The 13,698-nt window shown below is 47.3% G+C and overlaps 1 protein-coding gene across 1 annotated transcript in view; it reads right to left on the bottom strand.

Annotated features, from left to right (window-relative positions):
• Window positions 1–13,698, bottom strand: part of AOX1 (aldehyde oxidase 1) — a 738,465-nt gene that overhangs the window by 343,686 nt on the left and 381,081 nt on the right. The window contains exon 21 of the mRNA XM_069615435.1: window positions 9,784–9,908. Within this exon, the coding sequence (XP_069471536.1) occupies window positions 9,784–9,908 (125 nt within the window). The remainder of the gene's footprint in view (window positions 1–9,783; window positions 9,909–13,698) is intronic.

The following is a 13,698-nucleotide window of genomic DNA, read 5'->3' as shown; positions in this document are numbered from 1 at the left end:
CGGTTTGTGTCCAAAACTCACCACAAAAAGTGCCCCCACCCCGGTTCCGTTTACCAGTGCCTGCTTTTCCTATTCTCCGTATATACCCAGTGGGGCTTCAATCCTGTCCCGCCCGAAATCCCCCCTAGGCTAGCACATACATGCGTACATACCGATCCTCCTCCTCGGCACACCAGAAAGTGCAGTGGTCTTTGGCTCTGCCTATTCCTCTGCTTCACCCCTCCTCCACCACAGGGGGCGATAGAGGGCTCTCTTGCTTTTAAGAGTTCTGGAACTTTTCGTGGTTGCTTAGCAACTACTGAAGTTACAGAACTCTTGAAAGCACGTGACGAGACACAGTGGCACCCGCCGCCACAGAGCTTCCGTTTTGCTCTGTTTATTTTTATTTTCAATAGGGGTCGCAGAGGGCATGCCGAGGGTAGCAAGAGAGACAGCAGGGGTCACAGCTGCGACCCATAGCGGCTCCCAAATGACATCCCTGATGTGGAGTACATACTGTAAAAGGGAATGGAATGGAATGTTGTATGAAAGCAATCCTGATTAGGTATTAGACTATGGTGCACATGTTTGTATATTGGAAAGGAGTAGTGAGGATGAGTGAGAGGTGAACATGGTTTGTTCCTATGGAAATGCCTATGAAGAAACTTGCAGTCATACCAGCTGGTGGAGACCCTTAGCATTCAGGTAGCCAGCTACATGTCAGTGGTAGTGACATGCTCCCGTCTGAGAGGCCTCCCAGATGAACCTCATGTTAGGAAATCCCTTCACCCCCCCACCCCTGTGGGCCAGTCGGCCAGAGGGAGTATAGAGACGCAGGTGTGAGGACTCTGTTGTATGGAACATAGTCAAAGATCTATGCTCTGTTGGTGGAACCGGCCGGAGGTGAGGACACTTCTGAACAGGCGAGCCACCTCACCTTTGTCAATAAGGACTGGGGATGAGTTAGATAGGGATCAGGCAGCGCAAGATGTGGCTGACATTTGCTAACCAATATTTACCTCTTAGGAGAACGTGCCTACTGAGAAATCTCTCAAAATCATTATAAACTAGTCTGTTCCAATTGGAGGCATTTGAGAGAGAAGAAGAAATTACTTACTGGGGTATTCTATTCTGTTCTATGGGATTTTTATTAAGTGCCAACTAGCCCGCTTCTCCCACGGATCCCTCATCTTTTGATATCTCGCCGGCACAGCTGGCATCAGAAAACATTTGTACATCAGCAGAGAGTATTGTGCCCATTAGCATCGACCCCGTCCAGAGGTCCGTTAGTCGACTTCGGAAGTGATGACGCCAAAAGTACAAAAGGGATGTATGATGCCCCTTGACCTCAGTTCCTCTGCAACTGCTGGAATTGTCAGGATAGAAATGTATTTTCTCCAAAATGCATGCATATGCATATCAATTTTCTCTCTTTGTTTAAAAGAAATGTAACGTCTCTCTTTCCCTCCTCATTAGGAGGGACCGTTAGCGCTCCTTGTTTGTGAGGATGCTTTGGAGGGGGATGTGCAATCCGTGGGAGTAGTCATCCACATGAAAGAACATTATCCTGGTAAGTAATATGTTCTTCTAATAGATGCCATCCTCCCACGTATTCATCGTCTTTTCATAGGCTCCCACAGTAACACAGAGTATAATGAATGTGGGTCGAGAGCGATGACTTCTCCCTAAATCAGGTTACTCTGAAGGACCGTCCTTCCAAAATGGGCATCATGTGAATTCATGGTGTCAAGACAGTAGTGTTTAGCAAAAGTATGGACAGAGGCCCATGTTGCTGCCTGTCATATGGCCCAGACTGGAACACCTCTCCGAAGAGTGGGCATGGCCGCTATTCCCTATACAGGGTTCATTATAGGCCAACGTGTAGCACTTAGCAATGCAGAATGTGAGTCATCTGGAGATTGTGTCTTTGGTTACCAGTAGGCCTGCCAATAATTGGCCGTCCTTCCTGATCTCCTTAATCTGGGAGACGTAAAAGTTGAGGGCCCACTCGGGGTCTGCCCGTTGTAGTCTCTCCTCCTTCTTGGATGGATAAGGATGCAGAAACTAAAGTGGTAGTTCTTTTTGGAGGGGCGAAAATCCAAAATTGCCTTCGGTCAGTCTTTCTCCAATTCGGCCGGCGCTGGGAGTACTTCCTTTCAGTATTCCCTGTGGTCGGAGCGTTGCAACAGTCCGGCCAGCCTTTCTTGCTTTGCGGTTCATACGCTAGTTATTTGCCTTTCTGCTTCACACTGGAGCTCTGCCTTTTCTTTCTCTCGCTCTCCCTGCTTTCTCTTCCCTATTCCGCCTTGCCGCCTAGTGCTCTCGTTTCTCTCTCTCTCTACTCCCCTTCTCATACTCCTGTGTAGAGTACTCGGCTTCTCCGCTATCGGGTTCCCCCCAGCGGGGCCTGCCCTCTGTTCCTTCTAATCTTTTCCCTCATGTTCCTTCCCTCTGCTATCGTACTCCCGTACGTCTTTGTTTTCTTTACTCCTGTTGGTGCTTTCATTATTTGGTACTGATACTGCTGAAGTACCTTGTCAAAACACTATCGGACTGTTGTGTTTATCCAGCCTATACTACCTCGGCCTGCCACGTACAGCCTATTTTACCTCGGCCAGCAACATCCAGATTACCATGGGGGGTTTTTCCGCCCAAGGGATTTTTCCCCCTGTATAGCCTGCACCCGGGGCTGGAGTCGTGGGGTGGTCCAGTTCTGGATTCACCACGGCTTCTACCCGTGTCAGGTCACTGGCATCGAAGAAGGAAAAGGATTACCTGGCCCACCGGCAAGGCATTGAAGAACAGACTCCGATTCCCCTGGTGAGGAGAGTGGTGTATTGAGTGGGGAAGTTGGGTCCCTAAACCTTGGTACGCACGTTTTTACAGAGGGGATACAGGACACTTACCCTCATGGTGACCTTCCATCCCGAAAGAACGAGGGAATAGGCTTTTACAGACAAAGCGTGCAGCTCACCTACCCTACAGACAAAGCGTGCAGCTCACCTACCCTTCAGACAGATGTAATCATCACTAGAAAAGCAGTTTTCAACATCACTAATCTCAAGGAATAAGAATGCGCTGGCTCAAAGTGGGCTTCCATAAGAAGGTCCGCACCAAATTTAGATCCCTTGACTGGTCTATGAACTGCAACTGTGGGAACATGTTACCTAGTTCCCTTGGGAATTGCACCACTGTGGGAATCCCGAAGTAGGAGCCCTGTTCAGGTGTTCTTTTGAACACTGCGATGGCCATCAGATATCCTTTGACTGTGCCATCTCTAAACATTGTCTGTCCAAGAACAGTAGACATTGGAGGGCTTCTGCAGTGGAGCAGACCATGGGATCCAGATCCCTCTCGCTGCACCAGGTGCAAAATATTTCCTAGCAGCACTTATAGATGGCCTTGTTGGCTGGCCTGTGAGCATGGAGGAGAACCTCTGCACCTCTTCTGTGAGGTCCCAATGCCTTAGCCTCCCAAGAGCCAAGCAGGGAGCTTCAGAGTGCTGAGGTTGGGATGAAGGACCCAGGCCTCCGATTGAGACAGAAGGAAGGTCTTCCTTCAACAGCAGGCATCATGGAGGGCAGATGACCCTTTCCAGAAGATCTTTATACCACAAACTCTGCACCCGGTATGGTGCGATCAGAATCATTGTGGTACCAAACCTTCATAACTTCTTGAGAACTTGTAGTATGACGGGAATCAGTGAAAAGGCATACAGGAGATCAAAGTTCTGCTCCACTGTGAACGCATCCCTCAGTGTTCATCTCTAGGAGAATTGCCCTGAACAGAAGTGTCGGCACTTCCTGTAGGCACAGGTCACAAACAGGTCTACTCGAGGAATTCCTGAGAGGCTGAACATTTCTACAAGAACCCCCTGGCACAAACCCCACTCATGAAAGACCACACTCTGCCTGCTCAGGGAGTTTGCCAAACCCATTCCTTACCAGCTGAATGGGTCGTCAATGGGGAGATCTGGTTCAGTAGTGCACGAATCCTGGAACCAAAGCTGTATTGCCTCCCTCCCTGTAAAGGGGGAGTGAGTCCACACACCCACATTTGTTAAGGTAGTGCATAGCCAATGCGTTGTCTGTCAGACCAGGACAGTGGTCCCCTTGCTAGACAGCAAGAAGGCTCTCGGAGCCAGCCCAATTGCCTGCAGCTCTAGAAGACCAATGTGCAGTCTCGTCTGTGTCAAGAACCAAGTCCCACTTACTCTGAGCTCCCTCAGGTGAGCACACCAGTCTTTTAAGGAAGCATCTGTGATCACTGTCTCCTCGGGTCATGGTTGTCAGAAAGGTTCCTGTGCCTTCAGACTTTCTTCCTCTGACGACCAGGAAAAGTACTGGACTAACCGGGCTGAAACCTGCAATTGATATCTAAGGTTTCTGTGGTGTTGAGACCACTGAGACCTAAGAGATCACTGCATTGCTCTCATCCAAAAACGTGCCCGTGGCACCTAGAATAAACAGGATGCCACCAGGTTCCGATGGCATAGGATGACTCAGGAGGACACCTGAGAGTTCAGTGGAGTTGTTCAACAGTTCCCGAACAGTCTGACCGTCTGTAGAACATTTTGAACCCTGTGTGCAGGGGTAAAGGCCGGTGTCACCTGGGACTTCTTGAAATCGAGGGAGAAGCCCAAGCTGTGCAGGAGATGGCACGTGCTCTGTAGGTGGGCCGCCGATTGGTCTGTAGATCTGGCTTTCATGAATCAGTCATCTAGGTAGGTAAAAACATGTATTTTCTTTCTTCTGAGCTTGGACCTCATCCCTGTCACCAGCTTGGTGAAAAACCTCAGGGCGGAGGTAAGCCCGAATGGGAGTACACAGAACTGGGAATGCATCTCTCGATTAAAAACCTTGAGAACCTCCTGTGCTTCTGATGAATGGGCACATGGAAATAGGCGTTCTGAAGGTCGAGGGACATCAGCCATTTTTGGATCTCCAGAGCTTTTAGGATCTGGGAAAGGGTCACTATTTCGAACGTGTCTTTCCACATTTTTTTTTGAGGAGGTCAAGATGCACAACCAGGCTTTCAGTGGTTGGGAGCGTCGGCAAGCAGTTTGGGTCCGTCAATGCCAGCTTGTAGTTTTTTGCTGGTTATTTATTGTGTCCTCTATAATGATGGGGTCTGCGATCACTGAAGTAAAGGGGAGAACCACTTCTCGTTGGGGTCCCCTGTCTAGGATATCCATGAGACTATACTGTTGCATTGTCAGGATGGAGATCTGAGCCCCAAGCAGTCCACTACTGTATGTATTGTTACTCGAAACATCTCATTGGGGTGCTTGTAAGGCTAGGCCTCAGAAATGTCCATTTTGACCAACGTGTCAAGGCCAGTCGGGTCCCTAAGGTCTGAGGCCAGGTCTATTAGGTCCAGTTATCCGAGGAGCGGATCGTTAGTGTCAGGTGGGGTCAGATCCGACCTAACTGCTGCTTGATCCATCGGCTCAAAGTCAAAGCGTATTGGATCACATTCCTTGTCTTACACCACCTGCATTGTGTGAAAGTGTCTATGCCTCAAGTCCGGCGCATATTGACTGGAGACAGACGGCAAGGGTAAAAAATCCGACTTCGGTGAAGCAGGCCAAGATGTTATCTCAGAAGGTTTCGGCATCAATGAGATGAACGTCGTTTTCCTTTTCTTCGAGACAGGGTTCGAGCCCTGAGACATATGGTTGCTGCTCTTCTTTGGGAACCTGCCAGTTTGACTAGGTGCAGTGCGACCTACTGTCTCGGTTGATGTTGCGTACTGAGCCACAGGCATCGACACTTTTGAGAATATCTCGAGCATTTGCTTCCTGAATCTTTCCCCACTCCTCTGCCGTGGTGCTTGCCATCAGGCAAGTTACCTGCTACCTTTTGTGGTCCTTCTTGTGGACATGCCTGTCCCGCTCCTCTTCTCTGGAGGGATCCTTTTTGGGGTGTTGGGAGCTCTGATACCCTATTCTTCTCCGAAGATGGGCTCCTGGAGAGTGTTTAGGCTCATTATAAGACCCCAATTAGTGGAAGTGAGTATCATCGCCAACATTTGCAGGTTCCATGTAATAATGTCTGTGAAAAACTGTCACCTGGCAAAAAAGTCGCTGAAAAATGGCCGTTTTTTGCAGGGACATTATTACATTGAACATACGGGGGCACCCCTGCAAGCCCCAAAACATTTTTTTTCAAGGGGAGGGGGGGACACTCCTGCTCCCCATGACCCCATATATATGGTCACCATATATAATGTTGCCACAACCTTTTCCCGGCGACATTATGTATGGCGACCATATGAATGGGCACAATATTACCAGATACCCATTTGAATTAGATCCAACTGTCACCTAATGAGAACACACAGCATACGGTACCCCTCATCTGGTTCGACTTAGATTAGTGGCTGAGTAAATTGACATTAGAAGATGTTAGAAATCACCTCAAACTGGAGTCCCTCCTGAATTCTCTTCCAAACTAATTGCAGCGTCCTGTCGGGCAATTTCATCAGCAAAACAAAAGAGGTGATGGCTGGAAGGTTTAGAATCTACCTTAACCTCGGACATTGCTCTGGGCAACCCTCCAGACCATCGTTCTTCACATGCCAAGCCATTACAAAAGGGGAAAAACCATATGCAAATCAGGATTGGTCCCGCCCCAAAAGGGGTAGTCTGGCCCGAACTGCACGAGACAAAAAGCATCCCCAGACATGTTTCATCAGTGAGGAGAAGGTTGGGTCGCTAGGCCCAGCAGGCACGGGATCCACATCTGAGCGTTATCGTCCCATGACGGTGCCTTTTCTATTTTCTAATCTGAAATGCTGACAACTGCAGGCAGCCATGTAACCAACCGTGCAGCGCTCTGCTAAATGGGTGCCTGAGAGGCCGTTGTGGCTCGGGCTAGTCAGGGGGAGCCCCGGCAGGACCCCGGCTCGGGAGCCCATCTCAGAGACTCCCGGGGCTTGACCCTGGCTAGCCCCGGCTCGCTCCAAGCCCTGACCTTGAGATGGACACATGTAATATGGATGCAAGGGGTTGTTTGCGACTACTCTAAAGCATGAGATGCCTACGGGTAGCTTTTGGGGTTCACGAGAGACTCTAGTCAACCTGGTTCACATCATTGCTAGGAGAGCCTTCTATTTTGTTGATTCTCACTATCTGCACCCCATCTTTTGGTTGTACACATGTGAAATGTATTCTACTGAGTATGAGTTTTCTGTTCCACCTGCGGCGTGAAAAATGGTGTCAGAAGTCGAATGGAGCAGGACCTGTGAACCAAGTTTCGACCCATGCGTTAATCCATAGCACCAATTGCAAAAGGGTGGAATGCAAAACAATGGAAAGCATAGAGCCTTCCCAGAGAGAGAGAAATAGCTTTTGGAATAAATAACGAAATATCAATAACGATTAGATAAACAAAGGTTAGACATATACATCGTATATTGTTTCCCTGTTATTTTCTGCCATCTAGTGGACTTTTATGGGATAACAAGCTAGTGAAACCTGTAAAGAAACTTATTTCCCACACCAATTATTATTACATTTGTCTAATGTATTGCGTGTTTTTATTTATGGGGGTACAACCCCCCAAACTCTCATTACCGTCCGTAACCCCCACCCCCACCGGAACCCTTTAAACAACCCTGAGCCCCGCTTACTGCCCCTTCCACCACACCCCCCCGCCACTTCCTCCACTCAACACCTTGGTATCCAGTCATATTATTGTTGCTAATCACAACATTATGAGGTTTTTCACGATATTATGAGGTTTTTTTCCAAACTAAATGAAAAAAAACAATATCTTTAACACTATTTTTAAATAGCTGTTTTTTCCACTGATAATATGTCTGGATATCCCCCCCGCATAACATCCTGCCTAGAAATCCCCTCCGCTCACTGCGAGAAACTACCTTAATCTTGAGACTCCCCCCAACCGAGCAACATCTGCAGCCACTAGTCCAGCCTAGTCCACGTGACCCTACCTGACTCTTCGGACAGCAGGACTTAGGGTCAGGACTGGAGGAACCCAAGAGACACGTCATATGCAGCGCTCGTGGCTGCCGGATATCCGTTTCCAGCTCATCAAAAACACTGCGGAAGACAGACCTGTGAGTTCAAATACTGCAGGATGCTTGATCTGCTGCACCTGGGTGAGGGGTGCAATGTCTCCACCATGCTGGGCCCGCGGACCAGTGGGCATGGCGCTCGAGTTTGCCAGCCACTGATTATTAGAAGAGGGGAACTTCACTGGGCTTCACTGAAGAGACTTTTGGATAAGCGACAAACAGAGGTCTGCAGACCTGAGACTTATCCATATTGCAGAGGCAAAATACCGGGAGCCGGTATGACAGTTACCTCATTACTATGCGCGTCCCAGACAAGGCTTTACGAATGTATGAGGCTCACCTGATCTCTTACGGTGCACCTTGAACTTCCACTTACATGTTGGCATGTGAACGGAGGACCTTTCTTTGTGGAGGACTCCTGCTCTCATAATCCTGTGGTGGTGACTGGTGGGCCGGCGTGCCCTTTGAACCGCCTGCGATTAGCTCCTTCCAGCATACAGCAGGTGCCAGAGAGTGGAAACATCGCTTTAGCGACGCGCCACCATGACGTGTGGCGACATGGCAATGGAAGAAGATGGATGCCGGCGGATAGCGGAGGCGCATTGGCGCGTGCGCCAAGGTCTGGGATACCTGGGCAGCTGAAAAGGTCACAGCCACGCTGAATGGATCCCTACCCATATTCTCTAGAACCTGGCTTCCCTGGCATCATATTGCAAGGACATGCTAGACAGCCCACCCATGCCCAGCACGCTGCGACACCTGTCCTCTTTCTAAGGGCTCTGGGCGGGGCCCCTAGATCTGGGGGCCCAATATTAGGTGGGGCAAGTGGCGAGACAGTGAAGTGCAGTCCAACTAGCAACCCAGCCCCTCTCTGTGCTCAAGTCCACTGCTGCTCCTGGCGTCCCTCCCCTTGGCTGTAGTCTGTTGGGCACCTCGTGTATCCCTTACTTGTCTATGGACTTGATGTGAGGCTTCTCTCCCCTCTTCCTTTTCCCCATGAACTCCTTTTCTTTTCCTTCCGAATGTAATATGTTTAATTCAGCAATTGTTTCTGTAGTATCGTTAATTAAAAATGATAAAGTTAATATAAAAAAATGGAATTACATCAAATTGGTTTAAGAGATTGTGACCTATTCATTATTTATGGTCGTGTTAATAGTTTTAATTGGTGCTACTTATTTATATAAAGCCTGGTTGGATGATTTACACTAAACATATATGTTTTTAAATAATTGATGAAAAGAGTAGGCTTTTAAGATTGGACGGGTTTTGCTGATCACATTGAGTGCAATGGCCCACGCGTAGTTGCAGTTGCCATCTTGACACGTTTGTAAAACATCTTGCAGTCACATGCACTTGGAGAAGAGCGACTTCTTTGTGATCGCTTTTTTTTGGTATCCAGTGATAAAGTAGCCTGGGAAAAGATACCTAGGGGGCGACATTTCCCCAAAGTTGCATTCCCACGAAAAAATCAAGCACTTCCCCCAGATATTCGTGCACTGGAGTTGGAATAGTAATGAATACCCGTTCTAGAATATGTGGGGGGGGGGGCTTTTAGGGGTGCAGGGGAAGAAAAGAAAAATCGCCTACCGGGCAACTTTTTCCCAGAGGACATTTTCACATAGAAGACGACTTCTTTCTATCGCTGCCCTGCCTGCGATCACTTGTTTCTGGATACGTTTCATAACTGGCATGACAGCTTGTCCATTGAGTTCAGATCAGCCTATGGAAAGTCTTCCTAGGAAACAAAAGATCCATAGTCACCTGTATATATGCCGGGTGCTGTGTGGACACATATATATCCATTTCGCGGTCTTCGCCGGTTGGCACAACCCGTATGCTTTGGGTTTCCATGTAGAAATGTTCCTGGCCACCAATGTGGATCTCACCTGGCCCCAAAGGAAAGACACACATCGATCAGCAATGACATTGAAAGAGGACAGGAGGAACAATACCCTACAATCAGCCTTACAAACTAAGTCGCGTAGGGCTGGGGTTCGGTGTGTTCCCTTTTCTTTGTCCACCCTAGCAGTACAGCCAACTCCCAGAGATGACTTTGTTAAAGATTCCATCTTCCAAATATTACGTAGAACAGGTTATTTATTATACATTGGAAACCCAGAGTCTGAAACACCTACACTTGAAATTTAAGTTTGAATTTTCAGTCTCGAAAAAGAAGCATCACAACTTTAAAAATAAGTTATTCATTTTTGTATCCGGCTTTATTTTGAATTTAAAAGGGGGGGCACATGCCCGTGTCTCCCCAGCTTTCCCTGACACTTCACAATAATGATGTAACCTTGACAATAAAAAAAGAAACGTGATATTAAAAGAGAGGCTCCGAACCTCTACAAACGCCTTAACTCTACAAAGAACGAAAAACACACATATATCGCATATACTTTATATCCTAATGCCAGTTACCTGGTGTGTATGGTTTCTAAGTGTAAAAAGTAACTGGAACTTTTCAGACTGCACAAAAAATGACCTTGTAATTTTCGAACGTTTATCTTTCTGTATGTATTGTTTTCAAACTTACCTTTTTGAACTATCTTAATTGATTTTTGAATTAACAATCAAATAAAATGCTGTGCCCTCCCTAATGATGAATTGTGAAATATAAATGAAGTGAGCATTGAATGAACTGCCAGTACACAAGTGGGCATTTCTTTTTAACTGGAACATTTTGCAGCACAGGTCACATTTCTCTTTTCAGAAGACGTAGTAGAACCAAATGCCCTCTTCCATCATGCCAGAATCCAAAGTGATGTGAGCCGGGGGAGGGGTTGCCATAACGAAAGGAGGTGTATTTATGTTATTGTAGCCTTTTCTTTAGCGGCTCCTGGCGACCGGGCCAAAGTTTGAACTGATAGGAGCTCGGCTCCTGGCGACCGGGCCAAAGTTTGAACTGATAGCAGCTCGGCTCCTGGCGACCCGGGCCAAAGTTTGAACTGATAGGAGCTCTTATAAATGACTTAGTAAAAGTCTAAGCCTAATGCATCTCCTCTGAGTTGTCTTACTATATTTAGATTGCTAACTGGAGTGTTTGGGGACTTGGAGGCCAGACACACCCAATTCAGGGCAAATCACTCTAACATTCACACTTACTAGGAAGGCTTGTCACAGGCAGAGAAGTCAACTTCACTAATTTGCAGTGAGTGCAAGTATGTTATTTATTTATTTGTTGTATTTATTGTGCACAGACCTAGCTTTGAGAAACAGCAGAGCGCTTCACACGAATGGGTTCCTAGGAATACAAGTAAGGGGGCACGAGTTACAATAGAGCAGTAATACATTTCAATTAGGCAACAGGAGCAGTAATAAGGGGTTTGTTTGTTTATTTGGTATAGCGCAAAACCAAACCCAAAGGGTAGCTGGGCGCAGACAATACAAAGATACTTGAGAACTTGGTTGCAGGAAAATACAGTTATACAGTTCAAATTAGCAACAAGGTGCATGTACAGGCAAGTGCCAAAATACAGTTAAAGCTAGTTGACCAGAAACCAATTAGTCTAGTTACAAACATCAAGGGTCTCTAGAGCAAGTGGCAGTGGAGAGGTTGAGCTAAGTGTCATTGGAACGTATCCAGGTGAGGACTTTCCGTCTGAAGCTAGGGTAGGGTTGGTCCATTCTGAGATCAAGAGGGAGTCTGTTCCAAGTTTGAGCAGCTATAACCGGAAAACTGGAGCCGCCAGCTGTGCTCTTTTTGTATCTGGGCACCACTAAAGTATAGGCATTGGTCATTCTAGTGGGACGGTTTGAAGTTCTCTTGTTGACTCTGTTTACCAGGTAGGGGGGAGCTATGTTGTTAAGACATTTAGAGGTGAGGGAGAGGGTTTTGAGGGCAATCCTGTCTTTGATTTTTAGCCAACGGATATTTTTTCTGGAGGTAGAGATATGAGCTCTATTAGGAATATTTAAAGCTACTCTAATAGCGTTATTTTGGAGAGTTTGGAGTTTATCAAGGATATACTTGTTAGATCCCGCATATAGGGCATTACAGTAGTCCAACTTGGATATGATGAGTGCATTAGCTAAGGTAATACAGCTAGCTTCTGTTAGGAATGGTCTACATGCTCGGATCAATTTACAAGTATATGCAGTGGAAGATGCTAGTGAGTTAGTTTGTTTCTTGAAGGTGAGCACTGAGTCGAGATGGACCCCGAGGGTTTTGACTGCAGGCATCACTTTGATGTCACATTATTGTCGATGTTAAATGAAGCATAGTTTGGGTCAAGTTTTTTGATGGCCAACTCTGTGCCGAGGATCAGTAACTCAGTTTTGTCATCATTCAGGCAGAGGCCGTGAGATGCCATCCATGCCTGAATGAGGAGATTTATCTTGTTTACTAAAGCCGTGTCTTCCAAGAAGGTATGAGGATCTGAGTGTCATCTGCGTAGTTGGTGTAGATGACACCCAGTCTGTACAACTTGTCTGAACAGAGGTTTAGTAAAGATGTTGTACATCGTAGGAGATGCACATGATCCTTGAGGGACACCGCAGGAAACTTGTGTGGGATCAGCGGCTGCTAAGACTCTCATTGTCTGGTTTGCAAGGAAGGATTGTAGCCAGGTTATGGCATCACTTGAAAAATGGGCGGCGGAGCTAAGGTGATTGCATAAGACTGCATGATCTACCAGGTCGAAGGCCGCAGATAAGTCAAGGAGGAGTAGCATAGCTGATTTGCCATTGTCCTTCAACTCGTCAATTTGGGTCTTAAGGTCAATCAGGGCTGTTTCAGTACCATGAAGGGGGCGGAAGCCGGATTGACGTGAGCCTAGTAAGTTGCAAGTGGCATGGGGTCGGCTGGCGAGTGAGATTGGGGTGTCTACGGTGCAGAAAGAAGGTGCTCCTTGAAGGGGGCGGTCTTAAGCTCCTTTCTGAATTTCTTAAGGGCGGGTACAAGTATGTTGTTGAAGGCTATGAGGTTTCATCCCCTGGGGGCATAGATCAAGAATGCCTCTTTCCTGCATGTTTCCTCTTTGTTGCATTTTTGCATGCAGAGTGAGGGCTTTGTAGTAATGCAGCTGGTCCTGAAGGCAATGCGTGCTCGCAGGAGAAACCAGTGTAGTTCTATGAGTGTGGGCATAATGTGGTCAGATTTGTGGAGGCCTCTGAGGAGGGGGCTAGTGGCATGGAGGGTGATTGTCATTGGTGCCAGGGTAGGGGTGGGTACCCTGGTGAGTAGGGCGTTTTCACCATCCAAGTGAGACAGTACGAGGGACTCTTCAGTGCATGGGGAGTCTGAAAGGAAGAGCGAGTTGGTGGAAAGCTGTCTGGGTTTTCTCTGCATTTTGGAAGGGGAGATGGCTGTCAATGTGGTATCCCATGGACCTAGCTCCTGGTGCCGGTACCAGGGTGAAGCCCTCTAGGTTCATGGTGGGCAGTCATGCCTTGATGTGTGTCTTCAGTGGTGTGGGAAAGGAGGAGGAATTTGGTTTGAGTGGGTTTGAGTTTGGAGTATGTGCTGGGTATCAACTTCATAGCATTGAAGTAACTTCACACCATTACAAAAAATACTTGTAATTATTCAACTGAATGGCATTGAATGTATTGACTGCATTAAGATGAAAGGAAGAGATCCCCCTACCAGAATGCAAACCTATGCATATGTCTACTGCACAAGTGTAAAATGTATGCAAAGTAACTGTTTATATTAAACATTCTGAGGCTACTAAT

This window comes from Ambystoma mexicanum, chromosome 9 (assembly GCF_040938575.1).
Source record: "Ambystoma mexicanum isolate Mex_15411 chromosome 9, UKY_AmexF1_1, whole genome shotgun sequence".
Lineage (NCBI taxonomy): Eukaryota > Metazoa > Chordata > Amphibia > Caudata > Ambystomatidae > Ambystoma > Ambystoma mexicanum.
Note: the sequence above shows the minus strand (reverse complement) of the source record. Positions and strands in the feature narration are given on the sequence as shown.